Source organism: Diplotaxodon limnothrissa, linkage group LG20 (assembly GCF_057381915.1).
Source record: "Diplotaxodon limnothrissa isolate DT_005_m linkage group LG20, D_limnothrissa_male_GT1.1, whole genome shotgun sequence".
Classification (NCBI taxonomy): Eukaryota; Metazoa; Chordata; class Actinopteri; order Cichliformes; family Cichlidae; genus Diplotaxodon; species Diplotaxodon limnothrissa.
Window position 1 is genome coordinate 7,470,638 of NC_140615.1, and position 27,751 is coordinate 7,498,388.

A 27,751-nucleotide genomic window follows, 5' to 3' on the forward strand; every position below is an offset into this window, starting at 1 on the left:
ATATATATATATATATATATATATATATATATATATATTCTTAATAAATATCAGACAAAACCACAAAGCTTTAAGTCTCTTTTATGTTTTCAAACCAGCTTTACATCAGGGAGGGAAACTGCTGAGGCTGTTGCCATGTCAACCATAAACTAAACAGGGAACCCTAACTGGTACTAGCTTTGGAAGCTAATAGCTTAAAAGCTGCTTTTTATGTTGCAAAATTAAGCTCATATCGACTCATAAACAAGCTTCGTAGCAATAATGGAAGCTGAATCTCAAGCGTCCGCGATCATTCCTCTTGCCTTGCCCAAAGGAGCGGAAAAGTTCTGCGAGCTTTGCCAAAGAGAAGCCCGCCTGCAATGTAGCAAGTGTCGAGTGACTTTTTACTGGTAAGCTCAGTTTATCCGAGCTGTGGCAGAGCGATGCCCGTGCTAACGACTGACCCGTTATTCATACATAGATAGATAGATAGATAGATAGATAGATAGATAGATAGATAGATAGATAGATAGATAGATAGATAGATAGATAGATAGATAGATAGATAGATAGATAGATAGATAGATAGATAGATTTTTTTAAAGGCGTGTATTGTGTTTAGTTTATATGGTTTGGTCAGAACCGTGTTTACGGGTTGGACGCTAGGTGGCAGCGTTCGCCATGTTTTTCCCCCCTCCCACGCTCACACATACATAACACGTCGGTAAGGAGGGCGTTTTAGTGTGATTGTCACGAGGAGGGAGCGGAACAGCTGGAAAATACATTACCACAACGCTTATTTTTGTTCTTTTGCCTGCGTGTTGTTTTCATAATATAATTTGCTGAGCTTCAGCTTTTATGTAAACCCGACGTTACCTTCTTTGACACTGTTTTATATGCGGTTCCAGACCATAACATGGTGCTGGGCAGTTTCCCCGTTGGCACACACTGTGGGTAGTGAAGAAGAGCATGTGGCGAGATCACTCCCTGTGGGGATTTATGGAAAGGGATGAGCAACTAAAGCCAGTCTCAGGCAGCTTACAGATACTTATTGTGGCTGCCATCCTTTCAGTCTTTAAAATGGGTGAATGAGAGGCACAATTTTTGGTTTTATTAAAAAAAACAAACAGATATAAATATAGGTACACATATATGTCAGACAATAAGAATCAGGTTCTCAGGATTCTTAAAATCTTTAATTACACGTGAAGCAAGCATACTAAGCTATTCCCAGTCATGGATTGAGCCAAAGTAATACACATGGAATAGGGCTTTAGGGTAAAATGGTTAGTCTTAAGTCATCCTACTTTGGCATGCGAGTCATGTGTGTGGTGATTGTTTGGTGTATTTTGCATAGAAAACTCAGCGGGGACAAGAGAGTACATCCTGAAGAGACCACTTGATTTGTGTTTATCTCTGTGTGTGCCTTTCTGTCTGTCTCTGTACTCTCACAAGCACAAGCTGTGTCAGTGCTACTGTTGATATGACATGGTCAGATTTCCAGCTCGCTGCTTCTCACCACAAGTACACTGGAATGAGCGCACATTTTTCACAGTAGGGGGGAAAAACTCAGCTGAAAAGCAGGACAGTTTCCACACAAGTGTGCAGAAGAGGAGAGCCAGATGAACAAAATTACAGACCAGTTATGTAATGGCATATAATTTCGTATGCCCTCTGTGTACTCAGATGATATCTCCTGAATCAGAGAGACTCTGCCCTGAAAATGTTAGCAGAATCCAAACAAGCTGTTACTGCACAGAGATTTTTACTGTCAAGCACACATAATAGTATCTGTCTGGACAAGAGAGGTGAGCCTGATCCATATGTTTAAATCATCCACAACAAGTATGAGCTGCAGGTCAGCTTATGTCATAAATCGTGATTCTTTATCAATAGCTTCATTGCCAGGAAAACATCAGTCTCAGTGTGCAAGAGGGAGACTTATTATGCATAAAAATGCTTCTCACAAAGTCCTGAGGTGGCTTAAGAGAATATAAATATGACTGAATGACCTGTGGGTTTTTAAAACATCCAGTGCTGCAGAGCACCAGCAGGCTGACTGGGTGGGGATCCACGAGAGAATTTGTCAGCTGCTTGTTCCCATCCGCGCCCTGACACTCTGCAGTCTCCGACAGACCAGTCACACTGAAACACAAATTAAAAAGGTGAGGATGCGTGGAAATCACTGGCACCATATATTAGGAGAAAAAAAATATGAAGTTTGAGTCTAGGTTGCATTTCTTACTGTCAAAGACAATACAAAAAAAGACTATATTATTATTCCTTGAATGGTTTATTTTCCCTTTTTCTTTATATGATTTGTCCTTGTGGTGCACAAAGTCCAGGTCTGGGTTGTAGCTCCTAATTTTGGAATATAGATTCTGGAAAAAATATGTGTTACAGCTGAGAGGAACAGTCAAATAGAGGCATTAGTGTATAGACAACTTGATAGTGTTTTATTTTAAGAGGAAATAAGATATTTTAATTTGATGCCTATCTTGGATTTGATTTCTTATATAGGTAGAGCTTATTGAGATTTGCAGGTTGGTGGCTCAAAGTAAGCTATCTGAGGGAAAACACCAAGAGGCTCTGCCTGCTGCTCAGCTCTGCCTGCGCTGTTCCATAGACGTTCATGGCCCTAACACCGTCCAGCTGGTCCCTGCCTACCTGCTGCTGGCTGAAGCCAACATGGGTGAGAAACAAGCACAAAACGGCTTCTCAGTTTAAATGTTCTCTTATCGTGTGGTGTTTCATACATGACCGTGTGTGTGTGTGTGTGCATCTCCAGGTTTGGGTAATCTAGACCTTGTGGCAGATTTCCTGTCCCAGGCAGAGTGGGCAGTGTTGAAGAGTCCAAAATGTGGTCTCACAATCCACCACCAGCTCCACAGGAGCCTGGGCCGCCTCCATGTGGCGGCTGGAGACCTGGATACTGCGTTGCATAACTTTGCAAATGATGTCTGTGTCATAATTAGCACATTAACTGTTTCATAACTTTATTGATATTGTGAGGAGCAGAAGCCATTTGCTAACCAAATGAAATCCATAATGGCTTGTTTATTGCTCGAGCATGTTTTTTTGAGTACGATACAGTATTGTGTATTGAATTAGAGTTTCTTGGAATTTTAAAGGGATGTTGAGCAATAGTTTTCAAAGTTTTCTTTTTACTCATTTTAATCCAGTCCTTGTACCTGACTCTTCTCACAAGAATGAGGTTTTTTTTTGCTTGTTTGTTAAGCCATTTAACATTGACCCGTGAATCACTCAAGCATAACAATGGCACCTAACTCAATGATATGAACCGGTGTTATGGCTACACAAAGCAGACAACTTAGCAAAGAGCCAATTTCATTGTCCAGGTACTTTGTTACTAGCAGCCTCTCACAAAAGCACATCATTTTTGAAGCTATGAAAAATGCCAAAGACAGCACAATGTGGGAGGCACAAACTAGTATTTTTGCACTAACAAAGTGATTTCTGAAGAGCTGAAAACTTGGCATATCTTGTCCTGATGTGCTGTGTGTCCTAAAAGAAAAATGAGGAAACTGGAAAAGGGGAACTCAAAAGAAGAAGTGGCCTAGAAAAACGATCTACTTGTCACATATCCTAAGAGAACCATCTGGCCCTTGAGTTGATCCATCTACTGTTTATCAACCATTGAAAATAGTTGCAGTTGAAGGCTGACAAGCCGAAATTTTTAAGGAAGGGAAACAATGAGAAAAACCTGAGGAGTGTCTACAGCCATCTGTAAAACATGGTGGAGCGATGATTTGGATCTTGTCAAAATTGATGGAATAATGATAGCAGTCAAATACCACCATTCAAAAGCATCTGGAAAGTGTCTGATTAGTTTATCAGCATGACATTGATGCTCAAACACACTGCAAGTGCAGTAAAAGCAAACCTGGTTAGAACAACAAACAATGGAACAAGATCAGTTACGGACTAGCCTCCCCAAAACCTGGACCTCAACATTACTTAAGCAGCGTGAGATCATTTTAACAGAGAATGGAACAACAAGCATTTTGCACATGTTTTGTGTCGTATGCATCAGTATGTATATAACTTGATTTCCCCAGATCTACTTTGCCACTGAGGAGTATGGTCTGGATAGCACAGTCACCTCTCGGGGCTACTTTCTCATGGCTGATGTGTTTACCAAGCAGGGGAAGATACCCACTGTTCATTCCTTGTACTCTGAGGTCAGTTATGTTCTCATTGCCCTTGAGACTAAATTTATCTTCTATGCCTTTTACATTCTTTTGCTCATATTGTAGGTGGCACGTATTTGGCACCGTCACCTGACCAGACTTCTCGAGACTCGCAAAGAAAGCATCCAAAATCCACCGGTGGACTCCTTTTATGGTTTGTTGCAGCCACTCTGCATATATGTTTTGTATATATGGTATAAAAAGGTTATAAAACCAATCTAGTCGATTCAGCGGTTCAGCAGAATCAGACAATAACATCACCAGTCCATCATTCATGCTCCAAACTGTCAACAGCCAACAGCTCCACTGGAGTGTCACTGAAAAAATAAGGTCGACACTTCTATATTTGGAGTGTGTCTTGCTGTGCAATGTGAAAGCTAAACCCCAGATTTATGCAAGCTTGCTTAGAGCTGACTAGAGACCCATGCTGACACTACTGTGGCTGTGCAGCATCCATGTCACTGCCCTGTATCACAGCTGCTGCCCTACATATAATGCTAAGCCTGTCAAACAGTTTCCCAAGCTATCTGGGATGTTTACAAGGACAACACAGACATACATGTTTTGATCAAACTTGAACACATGCATGTCACTTGCTTTCTTTCATTGTTTGAGGTGGTAAAGCATGTTTGAGACCACAGTAAACTAGACGACATGCTTTTTTTTGTGTCCATGCCTTTCAATCAGACAAAGCCGAGCGAGTTGAAGTGGATGAGATGTTGAGAACTATGTTGGAATTTGAGCAGAAAGACACCAGAAAAGACCCAGCACGGATTGCAGTGGTGGCCCACTGCCTGGCCATGTTGTCGTTCCTAGGAGGAGACTTCCTCAAGGTGAGCCACCTGGTGAGGTATTAGAAGTTTAGTTTGCCACCGTGACCCATTTCCCCATTTCCCTATTTCCTACTTGTGTTGTCTGAAGATGGGATTATCTCTATTTGTCTACTGCTAAGTCTCACGATAAGGTGGGACTTAGCACTAGCTAATGGGACTGTCTCAATGCTCTGACTGCGGCCTTGATTTCCAGTCTCGTCTTAAAGCTGCAGCTCTTTGTGTGTGTCAGTTTGAGATGTCAGGCGACAAGGCAGATAAAGCCATAGCGGTCTATGTGCACAGCAAACAGCAAAACATGTTATGTATCAGGCTGGTACGGGATGGGATGGCTGATGGGATCCTACTTCTAAGGTCAAGTAAACATAGGATAAAGCATGTAACAAGCAATGATACACGTGGATTTTTTTTTTCACAGCGTTTATTTTTATTTTGTGGCTTATAGGCAGGGCAAGATCCAGTGCACTTAGATATTCTTTTACTCAATCAACAGCTACACCAACCATATATGTGTGTGTGTGTGTGTGTGTGTGTGTGTGTGTGTGTGTGTGCACGTGTGCCATGGTACCCTGGTTAAATCATGATTTTTCTCCTTGTATTCACTACAGAGTGATACTGTTTCACAGTTGGTATTGTGTAAAGTAATGTTAATGTTACAGGTCTCTGGGTTTTTGTCTTAGTGCTGTACTTATAAAAGTACATCAGTGTAAGAACAAGCAGTTATCACGATTTGGATGCATTATTATTTTGAGGAAAATATAAGTAGTTTCTCTGAACATTAGATAACAGAGCCTATCTGTAGTCTTATCAGCTTTTGTATATGGTATTGAGGGAGCTGTGGGTAGATGCACTTATGTCCAGGTTTTTGGATAAGGATACATTTTTAACTGAAACGCTTGCTATTTGGTTTAAATTAGGTGACTTGACTTGGCCACTGAGTAATATCTCATTTCTTTGAGTTCCTTTTGCAGTTTGCTTTGGGGTCATTATCCATTGTGAGCTGTCTGATTGGTTTTGCAGCATTTGCCTGAATCTAAGCAGAGAGTATGGGCAAATATACTTCACAATTCATCCTGCTCCTTTTATCAGCAGCCACATAAACAATGAAAACCAGTGACCTGGTTCCACTGGCAGCCATACATGCCCATGCCATGACATCACCTACACTGTGTTTGACAGACGATGTGGTATGCTTCAGGTCACAGGCTGTTTCCATCTTTTTCCATAATTCTCTCCTCTCATCTTTCTGGTTTATCTTGCTTTCATCTATCTACTTTTATATATTTTTTAATTTTATTTTCAGAAAAATCAGAAAATCAAATTTAGATATTTAGATCCAGAAAACATGAAAGAACACAGGCCTCACCCAGGCATGAAACTGTTTGTCAGTAATTTGTCCAGTTACTGAGGCTCTGGAAATGGGGGGACTGGGTATAAAAATGGCTGCAATTCCATTAAAACAGTGAATGCAGTATTTGGGATAAACCCCTCAATTTAATGCTGAAAGTCTGCACATCAGTCATGTCTTCATTGTTTGCTTTAAAAGTCACTGTGCTAGTGAATGGAAGAAAAATTACCAAAAGAAAAAGTGTTATTGACCCGGCTATATAATACTGAAACCCCTATTAACAAATTGCAGCTATTTTTATGAATGCTGCTCAAAACGTTCCTAATTATTGGGGATAACATAACAGCCCAGCAGACCAGCTTACTAAAGGGTAAAGTGGGGTAAATAAGTCAACTGGGTTGCGGTCCAATTTCAGTGATATCATTATATAAGGCAGATTTACTCTCTCGGGAGGGTTTAACAGCTGCAGTTGCTGTGTTTGTTTCTGTGTGCCAGGCGCAGGGATTTGGCAGCACAGCCTTGCAGGCCAGCCAGCTGATACCAGACCATGACCTGACAGAGCCCATCCAGGCCCTGCTGCAACTGGTGAAGATACTCCACACAGTCCCACATCCTGGCTCTGCGGAGTCACAGTACTAAGCCCTGCCCATCGCTCTGCTTGGAGATCTGCTCTTTAAGGATATTTGTGCAGCCCCACAATGATGAAAATATACAATCAAATGCAAGATTTTCCACATGCTGTACAGTATTATTGAGAGTGGATTAAAAAATAGATGCACAGATGTAGTTAAAAGAAAAAAAGACACATTTTCAGTTGTTCTGGATAATGACTCGTCTTTATTTTGATCTAAAAAAAAAAAAAAAAAGAGGGATATATATACATCATTTTGAACATTAGTGAATTGCATCTTTTTGGGATCCATTTCTTAACACTGTCAAAATGTTATGGAACACAAAAATGGTCAAGGGCATTTGCTCAAGCCTTTGTGATGCAATGTTTTTGCTTGTTTTGTACCTAGCAACCCGGAGTCTCTACACCAATTCACCAAATCCAGACATAATTAAAGATTTCCAGTGTCTGCGTTTTGTCAAGAGAGCTGCACTTTTAGAGGCAAAAACATTGCATCGTCCTCCTGCAGTGGAAAGAGTGTTGTAAACCTGTTAGCAAACCCAAGATTCATGTCAGAACAGACATTTAATTGCTGAGATCTTACACAATATGTACAATTCTGAAACAATCATTCATATAAAAAAAAATCCGTTTTAAAATCATCTCACTACTTGTGTTATTTGCACTGAATTTATACAATAAAACATTTGTTGTTGGTCAATTTTTTTGGCATTCAGTTTCAAACACGGAAACGCTCAGATTTTCCCATATTCCCTTTTTCAATTTCTGAATACATTAGCAGCAGTTCGGAATTAAATATTAAGTTTGTGCACTGTTGTTATATACAGTGACTCATCCACAGGTCCCTATATGTTTGTTCCAAACTGGCCAACTTCCATGCAGGCCAATCAGTTTCCTTCCCTGTTTTGCTAGCATGTGGTACCCCTGTTCCTTTCAGTAGCTTCCATGCCGTTTATTTACTTTATAACAGTAATCTATACAGACCAAGCATAAAGAAATCAGTCAGAATTGGGACCTTGACCTCAAATGATCCTTAAAACAGTGTTCCCAAAGAAAACCAGATGATGAACTGGCATTCTTAAAGTCAATGGAGCACAGTTAAGTGAACCTTCATTGGCTAGATGGATCATGTATAAAATACAAATTCAAGCAGGGGCCAGAAGAGAGAAATTAACATTCCACTCTTTCCTATGGCTAGCTAATCATGTCTTTTAAAGATATGTGATCTTTATATTTACACCTATGAACACGATGTGGAATGACGCAGTTTTCGATACAAGGACAAATACTTCAAAGAATGGGGGACGACAACTGGAGATAGTTCACCAGACAAGCATTTATGTCAGTATGTGATTTGATGAGCACACCCACCAGCCCTCCCGCATCAGGAGGGTGGACATCAGCGGATTTCACAGTTTGTCAGATACTTTGATCATATGGATACTGGACAAACATCACAGTAGAGTAAATGATGTTGTTTTCCTCAGTGGAGACACTGTGATCATTTGACAGCAGACTTAAAAGCTTCCTTTTCTGGTTGTCTGGCAGATTTAGATTTGGCACCCTCCAGCAGGGGCCTGCCGTTAAGAGTCCAGACAGTTAGTAAATTGGGCCCACAACACAAGGAGAAAAAAAAAAATCAAGCTTCACAGCGGTTTCACTTTATTGACACAATATTAGTGCACACAAACCACTTTTTTTTCTTTAAAAATACCATAAATTAGGAAGTAAACGAGGAACAATATAAAACAAGCAAGGAAAAAAAAAGTGCATGTTAACCATGGTATATACCATAAAGTCTTACACTGTAGTTTACAACCTTTTTTTTCATTGTTGTTTATGTATATTTTGTCTGCTTGTAGGTATGTGTTATGTTTTAGACATGTCTCTAGCTTGGATGGATGTGTCATGCCTTTTTGGGGGTCAGGGCTGAGATCCAGGCTGCTTCCCTGAGTTGTGTTCGGCACAAAGCGTTATACAAGCCTAACAACATGACCGTCACCAAGTGAAACAATTTTGGGGTTCATTTTTGTGCTTTTGATCATACCTGTAAATTAAATCTTAGTGAATAGTTCCGCAGCACAGCCTTATTCATTTAAGGAGGCATACAGGAGGTAAATTCAAAGGAACAAAAAAAAAAGTAAACACAAAGGTCTTAGCTGCTCTAATCCCTGGATTTCCTTTCTTTTCTTCTCCCAGGAAAGGAAAAAAAGCTAAATTATACTTACGAAGACTTTAAAAATATAGGGTTCTTTTTTTTGTACATTATGCCAACATTATTTTGTGGGTTAGGATGCTTAGTTCTACATATAATATGGCTGAGAAGGCTCATCTAACCAAATCCAGAAAGTTTAGCACCAAATTTCACTCTCTGCCTTTTAATATTGAAAGTCTATACACAAGAGTTACCCCACAACTTGTTAAAAATATCACTGTTGGCGATTGTTTCAGCTATTCCAGTCTAATCTGTCTGGGTGTAAATATATGGTAAAGTTAATTGACTATCTAAATATTTACATAAAAGATAAAAAGAAAAAAAAACATAAAGCATGTCAGGGGCCATTTGAAACCACAAGGATCCTGGCTGATATGTATTGTATGTCTGAATATCTGTTATCCTATGGCAGTGAGAAGTCACTTATTTGAGGTATATTTTGTTTGCAGGTGTAGATGCAGCTTTCACACTCTGTCTAACCTTTCCTAAATATGTCACCTTAACAAGAGAGAGAGAGAAAATAATAAAAGTGCTAGGCATTTAGTGGCCTAGCAGCAGCAGACTGCTACTGCTGGTAAGGCTAAACAAAGATACTATGTAGGAATGTCAAATTAAAATTTGAGCAGTTAGTTCATTTTTATATTCCAGTTTTGCCACCCAAACACATCTGATGCTTGTTGACATGAATCTTTTACAGCTCCTGTTAGTGCAGGATGGTTGCGGGTCCTCTCCTGTGTCCTCAGTTTGAGCACTACGTCACTGCACTGGAACTGACAGAGTAGTGCGCCTAGCATCCCTACTACTTGAAAGCACTTCATGTCACCTCCAATTCACCAAACCTGACAGCAGTCTCAGCAGAAAACCTTTTATATGACAACAGAGACTATATGTAAAATAATGTTATTATAATATGATGATTAAAAACATGGCAGGTGTATGCTTTCACCCATCCACAAACACCATGCAGGAACTCATAAAGGCCAGTTTGGCACTAATTTCTGTATCCCAGTCTAACCTCATGCTGCAATTTAAGTTTAGATCGTGGGGTTTCTGGTTTTGGGAATAGAGATGCAAAGAGAGGAGAGTCAGGGGAGCAGCCTCAGATCTCTTTTTGTTGGTTTGTTTTCTCCGTTTCTGTGTAAGCACGAGATGTCTTAGTGTTTGTGTCCATGGATGTGTCAGGACAGCCCCTTTTAGATATGCACTTCTTTCCATTAATCTGATAGCAAATGAATGTGTCACCTTCAAGTGTGAATGAGCACCCTCGTCACTTTGACATAAAAACCTCAACTGTAACCGGACAAGCTCAGCCCTCGTAGCTTTACATCTTTATGACTTGCTCAACCTTCTAGCAAATGCCCCATTGGGCAAAAAAAATTGTAAAAATCTAATTTCCATAAATATTAAAATATTGTTCTACGATTCATTTTGCAATTTCCAATCCGGAGGAGCAGAAGAGAGCTCTCGTTTTTGGCACCACACACTCACCTGCTGTTAGTGATAACATTGAAAAGAACTAAATGATCAGAAGAAAATGGCAGGCCTTTTGTACTTCTCTATGGCAAAAATATCTAACACACCATGGCTCTGTCTGAATGAAGCCGTGAGGAGTGGTTACGTAATGTCTAAATGACAGGGTGCCATCACTTTAACGGACTGATGAAGCCAGCAGTTTTACATATTGCATGTCTGAAAAGGGCTAAGTTTTAGTTTTTTCTTTGCTTTTCTGTTTTCATGGTTTTTGGACTGATATGAAATTTTAAAAGGAATGTTGATGCCATTAGTGTGCGTGTGTGTGTTTGAAATGCATTTGTGGGGTTTGTGTGAGAGCATGAAGATGTTTGGGCTCACTCAGTCAATAACTTGATCTCATTGGCAAGGAGGGTGTTGAAGTTGTAGGCTGGATCAGCTAGGTCTGGGAGATCAGGCAGGCTGGGGGCTGTGGACTGGCAAGGTGATGACTGGGAGGGCTCGGCCAGCTCTGGGTCGCTCTCGCTGGAAGTTGACCCCACGCTCATGTTGCAGACTGCTTCAGGCAGCGAGCCACCGCCAGAAGGCACGTTGCACACTTCGGGCTCGCTGCTGGTCTCGCTGGTGCTTGACACGACGGACAGCAGAGACATCTTGCGAGTGAGGCGGTTTGGGAGCATTGACAGGACATAGTCAGCAACAATGCCTGCTACGTCCATGCCACAGGCCTGGTCGAAAGCAATGAAGCCCACATTTGCGTTGGCCTCGCAAACCACAAACGAGCCATCGTTGAGCTGCAGGAGGTCAATGCCGCACACATCCATGCCCAGGATGTTAGACACCTTGATGGCCAGCTGCTTGCCCTCCTCACTCAGGGGGCACATCATGCCTACACCACCTGACAATTCAAGAAGGAACATCAGGCTTATTAGTACGAACCACAATTTACAATTCTTTCACGAGACTTCATGATAGTCAAAAAGCAACTGATCTTTTATAAATCAAGAGCGATTATATAAAAAAATGACGTGGGGACAACTTAGGATCCTTTAATGTTTTCTGGTTTTTTTCAATATTTAATTTCACAATTAAATACCACATCAAATTCACCCTAGAAGTGTCAAAGAGTTTTGCTACAGGAATGCAGAAGACTGTGATGACTGATGTCCTAAATATGTCACAGTATATTACAGCCTCAGCTAAACTAAAACATTCATCCTCTGACAGTGAAGATCAGTCTCCTCAGCTGGAACGCTCCAGGGTTGATTCAGGACAAGCCTGTTGATTTCGCACTCTTTCCCAAAGTTAAGTTCTGAAGCATTTCTACTCGCGTACACTTTACTTATCACTAAGTTCATATTTTTTTAAAGATAATTTTTCCATTGGGAACCTAAAAGATAAAAATGATCTTTAAAAATTACGCCATATCTAAATGTAAATAATAAATAGAAGAGCTCTTGTTCTCAAACAGTGATACCACTTAACCACATGACTTTCAAACATGAGGAGAGTTTTACCATGACCGTGGAAATAATTCAGTAATTTAATGTCTGCCTACCCAAGGAGCAGTTGCTCTGCATGCGACCATCAGTGGAGCAACGCAGCATGGAGCCGATGATACGGCCGCCCACTAGGACAACCCGCACATCACGGCCGTGCGACTCCTTGATGTACTCCTGAAATAGGTAGGGGGTATCGTGGCGGATCACGTGGCAAAGGTCCGTCAGGTGGTGTTTGTCCCGTGCCAGGAACACAGCCTTGCCTAAGCAAAGGGGACACAAGATTAAAGAAGGAAGGAAGGAAGGAAGGAAGGAAGGAAGGAAGGAAGGAAGGAAGGAAGGAAGGGCTAGTTTTTAAGGTTTATATTTTACTAGTCTGTCCAATCTAAACAGATCTATGTCATGGCGGCCTGAAGACATATAGCTGTGTTGATATTACCACACTAAAAGAATTTGCTTGCTGGGTCTGTCATTTGTGGTGTGCTAGCTGAGGGTGGAAAACCTAAAAAGCTTGGCTAACAAGTAGCTGCTTCTGCTGACCAAGTCTCATGCCAGTTCATGTCATACAAATGACAGGATACTCCTCTGAGCAGCCACAGAACTGCTTCTCACACAGGATAGAAGTTGCCTCTCTTAATTAGCACTGCTTTGCACTGTCTTCTTATTTTCAAGACCTCTGACCTCTGCTGAGGGAAAAATCATGTGGTTGCTGTGTGTCTGTGCACACCACGCAATAAAAACACAACATCAATAACGGTCTTGTGACTCCTTTAGACATGTGACCATTACGTATCTGAGAAAATACTGAGAAGGTCAGTCAGTACATCAGGCCACTTGCCAGTAACACCAAAACATCTGCTGAGACCCTTGGTGTCATCTTTGACCAACACCAGGATTTTGAATCTTTAAGCTCATTCATTTTTCTCCTGACTTTGACATTGCAGCTCACTTTTCACATGCATCTCTCAGTCCTTCATAACCCACCTCCAGTTGCTGCAGATTGCACCAAGCAAGGCTGCTAACAAAAACTAGCTGTTGCTCTCATATCACACGTATTTTTGTTTACCTTCACTGGCTCCCAGTGAAACACTAAATCCACTTTACAATCCTATTATTAACCTATAAAGCCCTACTTGGACAGGCCCCTGCTTGTATAGAAGAGCTACTAAGACCTTGTCACTGCAGCCAACTTCTCAAATCATCAGATCAGGGTCTCCTTGTCAGTAGTCTTAAATGACTACTGACAATTCCTTTTTATAGATTAAGAGAAAATTTATCTTTTCCTCATTATTTTTGGGAGTTTTTTCCCCAGGTCTATAGCAGTGTGCATGCTGGAATGAATGTGTGACCCTATGGTTGATTATGTGTCTGTATGTCAGAATGTGTATACTCATCTTTAGTCTGTGGCTTTTATTCAAACCGTGAAGCAAACTCTGTGTTTTGAAAAGCGCTATACAAATAAAGTTATTATTAATACCAGTGATTCATAATATTTTTAAAAAGCATTTCCTTTATGTGTGCTCTTGAGAGGGAAGGGCAAAGTGGAATTCATTCGTGTCAATGGTCAACCACAGAGAGAGTAAAAACAGCCCTCCAGATGCCTAACGCCATAAAAAGGGTCAAGTTAGTGGTTGACCAGTGACTGCTTTCCTAAACAATGTGCTGTGATGGCAGCCTGGGCCAGCAAAGACCATTGTTATTCCTTCACACAATAGCAGCGACTGTCAATAACTATGAATAGGAAAGGGCTAATGGTTCAGACCGGGGCTGATCTCTTGGAAGCACAACATTAATGCCAAAGCTTCAAACCTTCCCACACAAGCCTCTTGTGTATTCAGTCTAAAAGAGGAAACTGAGATCAACTTGTTAACCATAAACTAAAATAAGTGACCAGATGACCACACTGCAAGCATTAAGAGCTTCTGTTTTGTGTTTGATGCGGCACCGCAGTGCTAATCATTTAACAGTCTGCCAGAGAATTTCATATAAGAGTGGACTGAGCTCCCATGAGGGAGTTGCAGTGTACAGATTTTGAGTTATGGCGTTGTGATCAGAATGGATGACAGGAAGTACTGGGTGATTGTTTTACCTCTGTGGCCACGTGCATTCTTCACTACCACCGGGTAGCCCAGTGGCTCAGCCTCGTCAATCATCTTCCGGAAGTTGTCGTGCCCACCTAGGAAATTTTCCACGCACGCACACACATACACAAACGGAGGACACATGTAGAATATATTAAAATGCTGTCCTTGGTTTGATAGCATGGTTCACACGTTACAGCCAACTTTGCAGGGCAGGAGAACGAATGTAGCATGTTGCTATGGAAACAGAAATGACTCAAAACAGCGAGGCTGTAGGAGTGCTGTCCGTTTATTTGCTGCTTGATTCATAAGAGTGGAACAGAGGAGTCAGTGAAGGAGGCATTAATGTGAAGCAGCTGACCGTATCTGACACTGATTTATAACAGCAGCCTGTAGCAACAGATGTGCTTAAGCTTTCTGTGCTCTGGCGTGAGAGGTGATTAAAATGTGTTAAAAATACATTTTTAAAAAAAAAATAAATGTAGAAATCTTTTTAATAATATAGTCTTCATTGCTTTTCCTGTGTCTCTATGCTCCATTCAATGAACTGAGCAGATGTGAACTACTCTGTCACGTGGCTTTTTTCCGATGCACTGCTTCATATGTGCTTTCAATGACAAGGGGTGAAAGAAGACAAAGTTCAGAGTAGGAGAGACTGGACACCAAATGTTGTTCTGATCATAAGCTGCTGAGATAGAAGAGAAAAGGAGTGAGGGGAATTTATGTCTTTTATTTTGAAAAATCAGAAGGGGAGTGTTAGGTGGGGTGTGTGCGTGTGAGTACGGTTGGGGGAGGGGGGGGGGGGGGTGTTACATAAGCTCTCCAGCTGCTCTGCATGCATCGCCTGGCCTACTGTGCAGAGAAACGGATGGAATGTAGGCCAAACACTCCCTCCGCTTTCTTTCTTTTTTCCTTTCTCTCTCACTCAGTCTGTGTCCTTTTTTCTGCTCTCACGGTGAATTTTCTTGCAAACCACGGAGAAATATATATATATACAGTGGGGCAAAAAAGTATTTAGTCAGCCACCGATTGTGCAAGTTCCCCCACCTAAAATGATGACAGAGGTCAGTAATTTGCACCAGAGGTACACTTCAACTGTGAGAGACAGAATGTGAAAAAAAAATCCATGAATCCACATGGTAGGATTTGCAAAGAATTTATTCGTAAATCAGGGTGGAAGATAAGTATTTGGTCAATAACAAAAATACAACTCAATACTTTGTAACATAACCTTTGTTGGCAATAACAGAGGTCAAACGTTTACTATAGGTCTTTACCAGGTTTGCACACACAGTAGCTGGTATTTTGGCCCATTCCTCCATGCAGATCTTCTCGAGAGCAGTGATGTTTTGGGGCTGTCGCCGAGCAACACGGACTTTCAACTCCCGCCACAGATTTTCTATGGGGTTGAGGTCTGGAGACTGGCTAGGCCACTCCAGGACTTTCAAATGCTTCTTACGGAGCCACTCCTTTGTTGCCCGGGTGGTGTGTTTTGGATCATTGTCATGTTGGAAGACCCAGCCTCGTTTCATCTTCAAAGTTCTCACTGATGGAAGGAGGTTTTGGCTCAAAATCTCACGATACATGGCCCCATTCATTCTGTCCTTAACACGGATCAGTCGTCCTGTCCCCTTGGCAGAAAAACAGCCCCATAGCATGATGTTTCCACCCCCATGCTTCACAGTAGGTATGGTGTTCTTGGGATGCAACTCAGTATTCTTCTTCCTCCAAACACGACGAGTTGAGTTTATACCAAAAAGTTCTACTTTGGTTTCATCTGACCACATGACATTCTCCCAATCCTCTGCTGTATCATCCATGTGCTCTCTGGCAAACTTCAGACGGGCCTGGACATGCACTGGCTTCAGCAGCGGAACACGTCTGGCACTGCGGGATTTGATTCCCTGCCGTTGTAGTGTGTTACTGATGGTGACCTTTGTTACTTTGGTCCCAGCTCTCTGCAGGTCATTCACCAGGTCCCCCCGTGTGGTTCTGGGATCTTTGCTCACCGTTCTCATGATCATTTTGACCCCACGGGATGAGATCTTGCGTGGAGCCCCAGATCGAGGGAGATTATCAGTGGTCTTGTATGTCTTCCATTTTCTGATGATTGCTCCCACAGTTGATTTTTTCACACTAAGCTGCTTGCCTATTGTAGATTCACTCTTCCCAGTCTGGTGCAGGTCTACAATACTTTTCCTGGTGTCCTTCGAAAGCTCTTCGGTCTTGGCCATGGCGGAGTTTGGAGTCTGACTGTTTGAGGCTGTGGACAGGTGTCTTTTATACAGATGATGAGTTCAAACAGGTGCCATTCATACAGGTAACGAGTGGGGGACAGAAAAGCTTCTTACAGAAGATGTTACAGGTCTGTGAGAGCCAGAGATTTTCCTTGTTTGAGGTGACCAAATACTTATTTTCCACCCTGATTTACGAATAAATTCTTTACAAATCCTACCATGTGAATTCATGGATTTTTTTTCACATTCTGTCTCTCACAGTTGAAGTGTACCTCTGGTGCAAATTACTGACATCTGTCATCATTTTAAGTGGGGGAACTTCACAATCGGTGGCTGACTAAATACTTTTTTGCCCCACTGTATATACACCTTTTCGTCTGCCGTTGATTTGTCCGAGAAAATCAACAAGAACAACGTCTAAAACAGCAGCCTGTTGTTTTTGTTTGGCTATCCTGTGTTTCTTAGCACTAGTTTAAACACTGTTTTCACAGATGTTGTGAGTATTAAAACAATCAAAAGGTTTGAAGGACAACTATGTGGATTCACCCATATATGTCTGACTGCTCCACATGTATGTGGACAGAAGCCTGTGATGCAAATTATGTGATTTAAATGTAAAACACACCTGATAATGACATCACTGCTGCTTGAACAAATGCCGATTTGACTGTAGATGATGCAGTTTTACTACCTATGTGTGTGCATTTGCGTTTACTCAGACAGTATCGGTTTTGTTTTCCATTAAATTTCAGTTTCACCCGGTTTTAACATCACCGGGCAAACAGTGATGATCACTGTGACCGACACCTCACCTGGTTATCTGTGTTTATTTCTGCATTTGTCTTATATGCAGTGTGTACATAGAGTCCCTGCATTATATATATGTAAGTACTTCCACAAACAATAAAGTGGGGTTCGCTGCACATGTATTCATGTTTTACTTAAGCCATTTTCACACACGCTGAATGAATGAACAAAATTTCTAGAGCTGAAAACAAAGGTGTAAGTGTGACCTAATCACACTGCACTGGAGCGCTTCTTAGCTAGTTTTTAACATGTTTGCTACAAAGTCTATGTGATGTTCATGTGTGAAAATAGCTTAAGGACAGTCAAGTACTGATTTACCGTAAGAGAAGGTGTCAGGAAGAGGCACCCCATGCCCAGCTAGTTCTTGAAACGTCCAAAACTTGTTGACACAGTTGAGTATGGCCTGGGGCCTGTTGATCAGCCGGCAACCCATCTTCTCCAGGTGGCGGAGCACAGTGATGTCACTATCTGACTGAACCCAGGGCGTGGGTACTCGCACCATCACCACTTGTGGGTAAGATGTCACCAATTCCTGCTCTGCTCGCAGTCCTGTAACGGTGGAAAAACACTCCTGTGATTTGTTAAATTTAATTCATTTATTTGATTGTTGGTCAACAACCTCATACATATATGAAGTTCTTCAGATTATTGTTCTGAGTTGCTGTACAAATGTTTCTGAAACTCATGGAACCAGAACCAGCAGCCGACATCTGGCCTGTTTTTTCTATTTTCAAGACAACAAATGAATGTGTCACTGTTAATAGCTCCAAATTCTTTCTGAAAGTCATATGCAACCCTAGAAACAATGTGAAAGTTCTCAGTAAGACTCCATCCATCATCTAAGTGTTTGATGACACTTTTCCTTTAGTCATCACACAAATCTAACGAGGCCGGGCCATGTGACCAGGCCAGCCACCTCCAATGCTGGTAAATTTAAGCCATTTAAACCTGCAGTACCTACTGATATAAATATGTACTTCTTGCCCATGCACATTTACAGTTACATTTACACTTCTTCCTCCTAGAGTGAGTGACAGGTATCGTCACTGACATACTGACACTTTATACTATTTTGTCCCTATGTCAGGCAGTGGGCTCGCAAAAGAAAGCTCAAGGGTAATAATCTTAAATTTAATCAAACATAAGAAAACTGTGCTTAAAAACAGCCTGATAAATCTAACATATCTAAGATCTTAAATGTGTGGTGCTCTGTCCTGCTGAAAGTCAAAATGACACTGGTTTTCATTAACTTGACATCACTTTTATTATGCAAATGAGAGCTAAGTAACTACAATAGGCTAAGTGAACGCTTCTGAATGGGTCATTTCAATTCAGCTCTGAAATCATAAGACATAAAAAACAGGGGAGAAATAAATGAAAAGGCTTGCACGTTGTGATGGGGACAATAAAGCTGGTGTTAGACAGACTTCATAATTTTTTCTATAAATGCTACAAATCCGGCTAATTTCAACATTCATTAGCCTTCTGAAGCATAGCCAGGCTGTCAGATTTTTTAGGCTCAATTGCAAATGGACAGAACACTGAACTATGACAAATGTGTACCTTTGTGCTATAGCAGGAACTTCAAGTACAAAAAAGAAGCGAGGAGACACACTGAACACTAGCCCAGCACTTAGCCTCAACCATGATGTGAATTTCAGCCATCTTAGGCTCACAATAGTGGTAATGACCCTGGCTAAGATCATCAGAGGTCAAAAGAAGCTGCTGCATGCATAATAACAACCGACACCTAGCTATTAGCATGCAACCCGCCTGCACAATGCACATCTTACATACACTCCTTTAGGGTCATTTTGTCCGCAGACGGGTAAAAAGAAGTGAAACGAGAAATGCAGCTGGTATGAAAGGGCTAGGTATGTTCTAGCAAACACAGAGAAAGGGAACAAGGGGAGAGAGAAAATGTGGCGCATTAAAAAAGGAGTATGAAGCCATGAAAAGAACCCCACCCCTCCCTTTCCTCCTCCTCCTCCTCCTCCTCACAGTCTCAGTGTTAAAGCAGGAGGATTCACTATCGCTCCAGCCCTATTTAGCGCTTAAGACACACTGCTCTTATTGTGCAGCCACTGAGTGCAATGTGAGTGGTGTTACAGTGAGAAACATCAGGGGATGTGGTCTCATGGTTTTCGACAGACAGTATCCACAGTGCTCGTCTCCATCTCCAGGGGGACCAAACAGAGACCGGCGAGGCACCCGGATGAATCATTCCTATTCATCTGTGCAATTGCTTGCGCGCGCCGCACTGACTGTCATGTGACCACTGCAAAAACTATCCGAAGTCCTGGTGTACAAAAATTACAGCATGGGTTTTTGTGATATATGTATATGTATGTCAGCACTTCAAGCTTTCAGATGTTTCTGTTTGCACCACCTCTTTGTCACTACAGACAAGTAAGGACAGGTTGAGGAGGAGCAAAGACTCAATTTGTTCAAGATGATTGTAATACAAAAAACAATTTTAAAAAAACAATAACATTATATATAACATTTTCAGTCCGCAGGACAAAGCTAACAAGCATTCTATGCATGCCACTGCAACATCACAAAGCAGGCTTACAAATGCTGTGAAAGTGTTTGGCTGTTTGTCCGGAATGCAGTCTGTGCATCCTCTTGCGTTAGCCCACTGAGACAACAGTTTCTTGTGGTCTGGTTTTGGGGCAACCATTCTTTGTGTCTATTTGCAGATCTTTTATCAAAAGCACAGATCAGACAAGAACATTTAGTGTAGGTCCACTGCAACATTTGGATTGTGCAGCACTTGAGGCAGACAAGATGAATCATGTGACTTACATTTTGACAAAGACAAGGCCAAACAACTTGTCAGCAAAAACATGAAATCTGCTACTGAGAAATTCTCACACGAATTATGCCATATCTATTCTATACTATCTATATAAGAGCTATCTTTTCAATTTCTCCTTCATTGCCATTCGGATGTGCTGATAAAACTAGAGCAGTTTAGATCTGGCTCTTTGTTGCTCTAGGACAGGGGTGGGGATCTCCAGGCCTCAAGGGCCGGTATCCTGCAGGTTTTAGATGTATCCTTGATCTAACACAGCTAATTTAAATGGCTAAATTACCTCCTCAACATCTCTTGACGTTCTCCAGAGGTCTGGTAATGAACTAATCATTTGATTCATGTGTATTGACCCAGGGTGATATCTAAAACCTGCAGGACACTGGAGTTCCCCACCCCTGCTCTAGGCACTGCTTCTTCTGCATGGCATGCAATGACTGTCTTTGGTGGCATGTCAGTCATGTTGTATGTCAGACAAAAATCAGAGGTGGTGGTAATGCCTCACCACCATTTCATTGTTTTTGGCTTTGTTCATCAACATCTATCAGAATCAGAAAGAATGAAATTGGAAGGGTAAAAAAAACCCAGTAATCATAGAGCAGACAGTTTTCTCTTTGGCTACTGCAACCATGCAAATTACACAGACAACTGCCGATTTGCAGAATGACCATATATAAAAAGAAAAGCTAAGCCATACTAGTCTCTACCATTCGAGGAATAACGTTTTCAGGTAGTTTTTAGGGTGTGAGTTACACAACAAGCCATAACTAAATATCTTAACTCTAGCATGTGACATAAAGATGTTGCCATGTGTTGCCATGGAAAAAACTGTGAGCCTTTTTGTCAAACCTAATAAAATGCAAATTAACCCTTTCCAGGCCACATGCAAAAACCTGCAAATGAGATCCTGTTGGCTAATTGACAAACAAGCCATTTTCCTGGAGGAAAACATATGCAATCATGCAACACAACAAAAATGTTTATGCACTGTTTTTATTATCTGAAAATGCAACATTTGCTAAACACTGATAAAGTGTAACTGTTCATTTTTGCACTGAGATTCTATGAGGTAAGCACCAGAGATATGCAGCATTTCTGTGATAAAGAGCCATCACATAGCCCTTATTTAGTGCATGAACTCACTTCTTTTATCAAATGTGCAATAATTAACAACCACTCTGTGATGCATATCAAGTAAACAGCAATACTGTTCATCAAAAGGACTCTTTTCCCATAAAATGTAGAGTCTGTGCTTCATAAACAGCCACACAAAAATTCTATCCAAACCCTAGTGTCTGTTGTTGCTCTTGCTCTCAGTTGGTAAATTAAGATACCGAACCTGCCTTAATGTTCCAGCTTCACTGACATGGAAGTGTTGCATTTTTCATCTCAGTAAAAGTGTGCCCACTGGCATGGATCACGGATCCAGTCTATCTTTAATTTTTTCAATCACAAGATGTGAAATGCCTCCAGTTTGCTAAATGCTGGGTTTAGCTGTGAGGGGCCACCATTCCTCATTAAAATATAATGACGTGTATGTTGGGGTGGCTCCACTGATAGCTCCTCCTAGGGACACACTGAACTCATTAACTTTAGTGTGGAACGTGGACCTGAACCTGACCTAAAAACAAAAAAAGAAAAATGACGCAGAAATGAAGCAAGAAAACCTTTAAAACTTCTACATGTAAAGGTGTTATCAGTTTTATGATTTTGACATTATTATGACCTAAGCTAAAAGAAGAAATGGTTTATGCCTCCTCACAGGTCAAAGCTCATCCCTGGATGAGTTGTGATATGAGGGACTTTTGTTTCTCAAATGTTTTCTGTCATACAAATTTTGCTGAAATAACTTCACTGGATTTGGAGTAGGATGTACTAATATGTTCAATGTAAACTGCACATACATTTTGCGCAAATGTAAATTTGATCAAAACAACACACAGAAATGGAGGAACACGTAGTACTAATTACACTTGCAGTGAAATATCACTTGTGTTTCCAGTGTAGAAACAAGACCAACTGCTTTGCTCTAACTGCAAATGTAGCTGTATATCCTTAAGCGTTTGTTCCACATTTGCCTATGGCACTGCTGTGTAGGGCTGGGCCATATTATACCGTTCACGGTAATACCGGTACAATGCTAGTCCACGATAAGAAAATGAAATATCGCGATAGAATATGGGTAAAACGTGCATGCGCAGTCCCAAAAAAGCACGGCAGTAACGGAGAATGGGGAAAGCAGATTGTTGAGTGAAACGGATGAACCAGAATTAGTTTGTAAAAATGGTGCAACCTAACTGGTTTGGTGTTTGTCCGTCAGATACACAACAAAGCACATTTTTTGTAGAACATGCACGCAGGCCGCCATATTTGTCGGACTAAGATGCTCGTAAATCTGGGAGTAATCTGGGTCCTAAAATCTGTCCTTTAAGGTCCCGAAGTCAAACGAACATCACTGAGAGTTAAAAACTGTCTAAATTCTTCCATCTTTAATAAAACGATCAGCGTTGCTGCTTTACCAGGTGTAACTATGATGTTTAACATCCAGGCATCCATGAAAACAGAATTTATTACATTTAACGGAGTTAGAAGTTAGCAGGAAGTTAGCGGAAGTTAGCTCGCTAGTTTCGCTAGTTACCTAAGCATGATATAGCATGTTCTGACTGAGAGATTTCTGAAAAAATCAAACGTACAGCTCTGCTATCACTTCCAACATAAATGAGGACAGGAAACTAAACAGCAGTGACGTTTGTAGGGTTACTGAAGTTGGGCTAGCTAGTATTTAATGATGTGCTACGTGATCGCTAGCGACACAGCTGTGTTAGCATAACATAAACAGTGAAGCTGGAGGATGAACGCTAACACTTTTCCACTCCGTGAAGGTTCCTGATGCTTACAGACAACTGCAATCGCATGGCAGGATGCTGTAAACGGACCAAACTTCAGTCAGGAGAACAACTGAGATAATCCATCCACAATAGAAGGTTAGTGATTAATATACTGCAACAACATGGGAATAGAGCAGCTGTGACAGAATACAGCATTAACGAATCAATGATACAGAAGTGGAGGAAGAAAGAAGAATGAGTTGAAAAAAGTTTGATTTATCTGACTGCTTTGTTGCCTTATAATCCCGTGCACCTTATGGTCCTAAAAATACATATTTGACTTTTTTTATTTGGCACACTGCAGTTTAATGTAGCAAAGCATCTCTTTTTAACTTCAGTGGATATTATACATGGTTATGCTCAGGATATGTCAGCCCATTTCTACTGGAAATGCCTTTTGCTTAAACTTTCAGCAAGGAATTTGCATTTGCACTGTTAAATGTTTATATAGCTTTAATGCACATAAAAATACAGCTGCTTGTTTAAGTGAAAATAAATGGATGGGTTTTTTTGCACTAGTAAAGTTGTGGAGTTGTATTTTGTCTCGCAGAAATTATATCGTCAGTTATATCGTTATCGCAATATATATCGAATATATATATATATATATATATATATATATATATATATATATATATATATATATATATATATATATATATATCAAATATATATCGTGATAAATATTTTTTGCCATATCGCCCTGCCCTACTGCTGTGTTATGCTAACACAAATGACAGCCCATTCGGCCTGGAAGGATACAAAAAACAAGCTATAGATACAGATATGTTAGCAATTACAGTTTGAATTTTGTGTTGCAACTTCAGAGAATCTGTAATCCAGTGAGTGTTAATCCATATCTTAAAAAACAAACAAACAAACAACAAAACTGCATTTATTGCCAGGTGCATAAAGAAAAAATGCACTACAGGATCCAAGCATCTGGCCATGTATCCTGAGGCTTCCTGTGTAGAAATCCCACAGCACAACCAATCTGTTCACTGGCTGTTAATCTGTGATGTCAAACCAAGGCTCAGAAGACATTTACTTTAGGCAGATTAGGAACTACAAGCCATGTTAACTGCCTTGCTCATGTGAGGCTTGTTAAGCTATACAGTTGGACAGCTGTCCACCTGCATTTAAAAATGTGCAGGGTACAGAGTATATATGTCGAAAATTGTTAGCTCCAGGCTATATTTATCTTGGTAATTATTCCGTGGGCTGTGCTATAACATGTGTGATTATTTGTAATTTCTTAAATGTAATGCCTGCCACTTAAATGCCCATCTGTTTGCATGTAAAATCCTATTTAAAGTGTAAAGCCTGGCTTGACTGAGCCGTACAATACAGCGGTTTAATGTAACAGCGCAGTAAGGGACACACTACCCACATTCTTAACCATTGCCATTTTTCAGCAGGCACTAATGTCAGCCTAAAATTATATGTTTTTAACATAGTCTCAATTAACATCTGTGTGTTAATTGAGACCTTCACACATCTCCTCTCATCTTGTGACATATCCCCACTTCACACCAGCCTGACAAATTCCCTGTTGGTCTGTTTGTTAGGAGCTCCTGCTGTTGCCATCACTTTATTGAGGCCTCCCTAGTCATTTCTATGAAATGTTATCCTTACATGACACTCAGAATCACATGTGTTTCGGACAAAGCAGCTCAAAATGAAAATAAAAGAAGAAAAAAAGTTAAAAATAGGTGATCACGTTGGTTGTATAAATATTGTAATATGTACAGAAAACCCTGAAATGCCAGAACAAGTTGATGCATGTTTATATTTGGTGGCAGTTTTCACCCTCACCGTTTCAGTATTAGGTAATAACAAAAAATCCCGATATGGGCGCCATAAAGATTTGCTTGTCATTTACCTGCATTTAGTGTGAATGTCCTATTCTTTTTCTTATTGTTAACTATTACTCGGGGAGTCAATTTTAACTATTTTAAATGATTCAGTGTTTATATACATAAAATAAAAAAATAAAATAAATAATAACACAGAACCTACAGCCTGAGCTATCAAGAGACGCAATCTGTAGCAAAATTACAACAGCTCAATGATGAATTCCTCTTATCTAATAACTAGGTCTCTGTGGTATTTAAACACATTTTTCTTTTAGCTTTTGTTGCCCGGGTAATTCAGATAATTTGCAATTGCCGGGATTGCAGCGAATTCAGCGAAATTAAATCAAGCGTCATCCTTCCCCTTCTGGAGGCAGTCTAGCTGGAAAAGTAGGTTAGGCGGTCACGGCCATGCTTACATTTCGCTTCCTTGCAAACAGGCAGACCGAGCCAACCCCTCGCTCTGTATTCAAGCTGTGTACAACCCCCTCCAAACAATTAAAGTCTACCATCTATACGGATCTCAAATAAAACAAGAAAACCAAACTGTATGTCGTTTTACGACCGCGCATCGATTGTGTGGTACTTGCCTAGCTGGCCCTCGCAGATCGTCAGCACGATTTGATCCATGAGGAGGTAGCGGAATTCTACGTCCTCGTCGGCGCAGTGCTCCTTCAGCGCCCGAAGGATCTGGACTTGTGGATACTCCTGGCTGATGCGCCGGTCGGTCAAGAACCAAACTCGAGAACACATTTTCACGTTGTTTGAAAAAGAAATCCGTTTGAAAATACAACAGCTGTGGGCGTGGAGGCAGTAGGTGACCGGTGGCAGCGCGGGATTCGAGGGTCAGGCGGAGATGGTCACACAATGGAGACCTCGGCGGCTACAACCGCTGTTTGGACCGAACCGACTTGGACAAATAGTCTTCTTTATCACCTTTGTTTTCTTTCCCTGCCATTTAGTCTTTCGCTGGTGCAGTTTGTTGAGCCCACACCGAGCTAATTCGACAGCGCGAAGAGAGAACGACGGTTTTACCCGCAAAAATGTGGGGATGCAGCTCTTGCCACCAGGGCAAACAAAGCACGAGCTTTGGCGCTTTGTATTTCCGTTAGCCGGGTCAGAGCTGCTAGCAAAAAAAAATCCCCGCGTTCACAGCGGCTGTTTAGTGCTGCAAACAGCAAAGCTGTCTGCTTTTTTACAATAAACTAACCCGAACAACTATTTTTTTTCTATAGGTTTGGCTGCTATCCACGAGGTATTGGTGCTGAAAAGTGCACACGCTTCGTTTACAACTCCACTTATCCGCATGCCCGTGCACGGTTATCGGGGCCTGCCCCAAAACAAAGGTTTCGAGAGGATGTAACCAATCGCAGCTCGCGAATTGTATCACTGCCCAAAAAGCACGCGGAAGATGTAGGCGAGCCGCTATAATGCCAACCAATGAGGGAAGACTAGGGGGGCCGAGCCTGGAGGGATCGCGCGCTCCGCAGTTCAGCAAGAGACGTCTGCAGAGCGCACGAGACCGCGCACTTTCCGAACCGGTTCAGACCAGACCGGCGAGGGGGTCTGGCGAATGCCGACAGCGCTGTCTCTAAGCTGAAGTGGCAGGAAATGAAATAAGGTCATCACAAGCTACTACATTCTCACCTTCCCTTTCTTTTATCCCACACTCGGAAGATTTCTAAAGACTCCTTTTTGACAGACAAATAGTATTAAAGAGTCGCTATTGTTTACCATCGCTGCTCAGGGAGCACCAACAGCTGAGAAGCGGAAGAACACCTCGGCGTGACAGGAGAGCGAAATTATGCGAATGACCCACTTCTCCTTCTCTCCCTCACAGCTCTTTGTGCTTGTGCTGTTCGTGACTGTATTATTATTAGTAGTAATATTCCTGGAGCGACTGGATAATACAAAGAAACACAAACAAACAGCCTTCATAGGCATTACTTTTTATTCAATAGTCCCTACAGATTCCGATGATGTCATTATTCCCGACATCCATTTAAATAAAACACAGAAAGGGGGGGTTTACAAAAAGGGTTCGAGAAGTCCCCAAATTAAAAACAAAACAAACTTAAATATGATGATAATTCAGTGAGAATTACTTATACACACGGACAAACTGTAACCAGTAACCTCGGACAGATAATTTGGCATACTTTTTACCTTGTAACAGTGAATATATAAAAAAAAAAATGCAATCATGATCTTTATAAGAACACAGTGGCGTGTCAATACATCAATATATAGTTTCCCCCCCACCACCACCCTCTTTTCGCGGTGGCAAACAGCTGGAACACTGATGCCATGACGTGATCGAGGCTCTGTGGGAATAAAGCTGTGCATGATCTTCTCAGCATTTTGGAGCACGTTCCTTTCCTTACTGTTTGTTACATAACGACGTGTGATGAGTTTAAAGAAACAGAGCACACCCAGTTAGACTTTGAGTAATCGTCTGGTCAGTCATTCAGAGAATCAAGCTGTTTAATACTAGGAAACCCAAAACATATGATAACCAAAGGTCGTCAAAGGTTAACATCCGTGTTTCCTCGTCAGTTTCTATGAGGGCACATGGCTCTCGACAAACGCTCTAAATCTCTTTGCACGTCACATAAACGCGTGAATATTAAAGATAACCAGCGTCAGTTCAGCGTCCTTTCTTGGCCACATGTCAAAGTTTCACCAACAGATGAAGCAGCATGAGCTCTCCTCCTCAGCTGAACCGATGTAGGCTTGCTCTCGCGAGAACCCCTCACGCACCGGTTACGTCACACACCAGTGACACAAAAACCAGGGTTCAACAATAGAAAAACTTCACACCATTTTATAATTGTTAATAAATTCCCCGTTATGCCACGTAACCAAATTTAAACTTATTATTCCACAT

The 27,751-nt window shown here is 41.2% G+C and overlaps 2 protein-coding genes across 2 annotated transcripts; one reads left to right on the forward strand and one right to left on the reverse strand.

The window, feature by feature from the left end:
- Positions 1-261: 261 nt before the first annotated feature.
- On the forward strand, positions 262-7,007 carry zmynd12 (zinc finger, MYND-type containing 12). The gene is made up of 8 exons (XM_085345263.1): positions 262-389; positions 2,015-2,144; positions 2,500-2,671; positions 2,768-2,937; positions 4,059-4,181; positions 4,257-4,344; positions 4,878-5,035; positions 6,864-7,007. Exons 1-8 carry the CDS (start codon positions 262-264, stop codon positions 7,005-7,007), a joined length of 1,113 nt encoding a protein of 370 aa, XP_085201389.1.
- A 1,848-nt stretch (positions 7,008-8,855) lies between these two features.
- On the reverse strand, positions 8,856-26,130 carry rimkla (ribosomal modification protein rimK like family member A). The gene is made up of 5 exons (XM_085344452.1): positions 25,455-26,130; positions 17,627-17,857; positions 14,273-14,359; positions 12,243-12,446; positions 8,856-11,582 (listed from the first exon to the last, which is right to left on the reverse strand). The coding sequence occupies exons 1-5, from the start codon at positions 25,615-25,617 to the stop codon at positions 11,062-11,064; spliced, it is 1,206 nt and encodes a 401-aa protein (XP_085200578.1). The 5' UTR covers positions 25,618-26,130; the 3' UTR covers positions 8,856-11,061.
- Between the last annotated feature and the right edge of the window lie 1,621 nt (positions 26,131-27,751).

Coding starts and splice junctions, on each gene's coding strand:
- zmynd12 (XM_085345263.1), top strand. CDS start 262: ATGGAAGCTGAATCTCAAGCGTCCGCGATCATTCCTCTTGCCTTGCCC. Junction 390..2,014: donor TGTCGAGTGACTTTTTACTG/GTAAGCTCAGTT, acceptor TAAAACATCCAG/TGCTGCAGAGCACCAGCAGG. Junction 2,145..2,499: donor CTGAAACACAAATTAAAAAG/GTGAGGATGCGT, acceptor TTTCTTATATAG/GTAGAGCTTATTGAGATTTG.
- rimkla (XM_085344452.1), bottom strand. CDS start 25,617: ATGTGTTCTCGAGTTTGGTTCTTGACCGACCGGCGCATCAGCCAGGAG. Junction 17,858..25,454: donor GATCTGCGAGGGCCAGCTAG/GCAAGTACCACA, acceptor CCACCGTTACAG/GACTGCGAGCAGAGCAGGAA. Junction 14,360..17,626: donor TCCTGACACCTTCTCTTACG/GTAAATCAGTAC, acceptor AAAATTTCCTAG/GTGGGCACGACAACTTCCGG.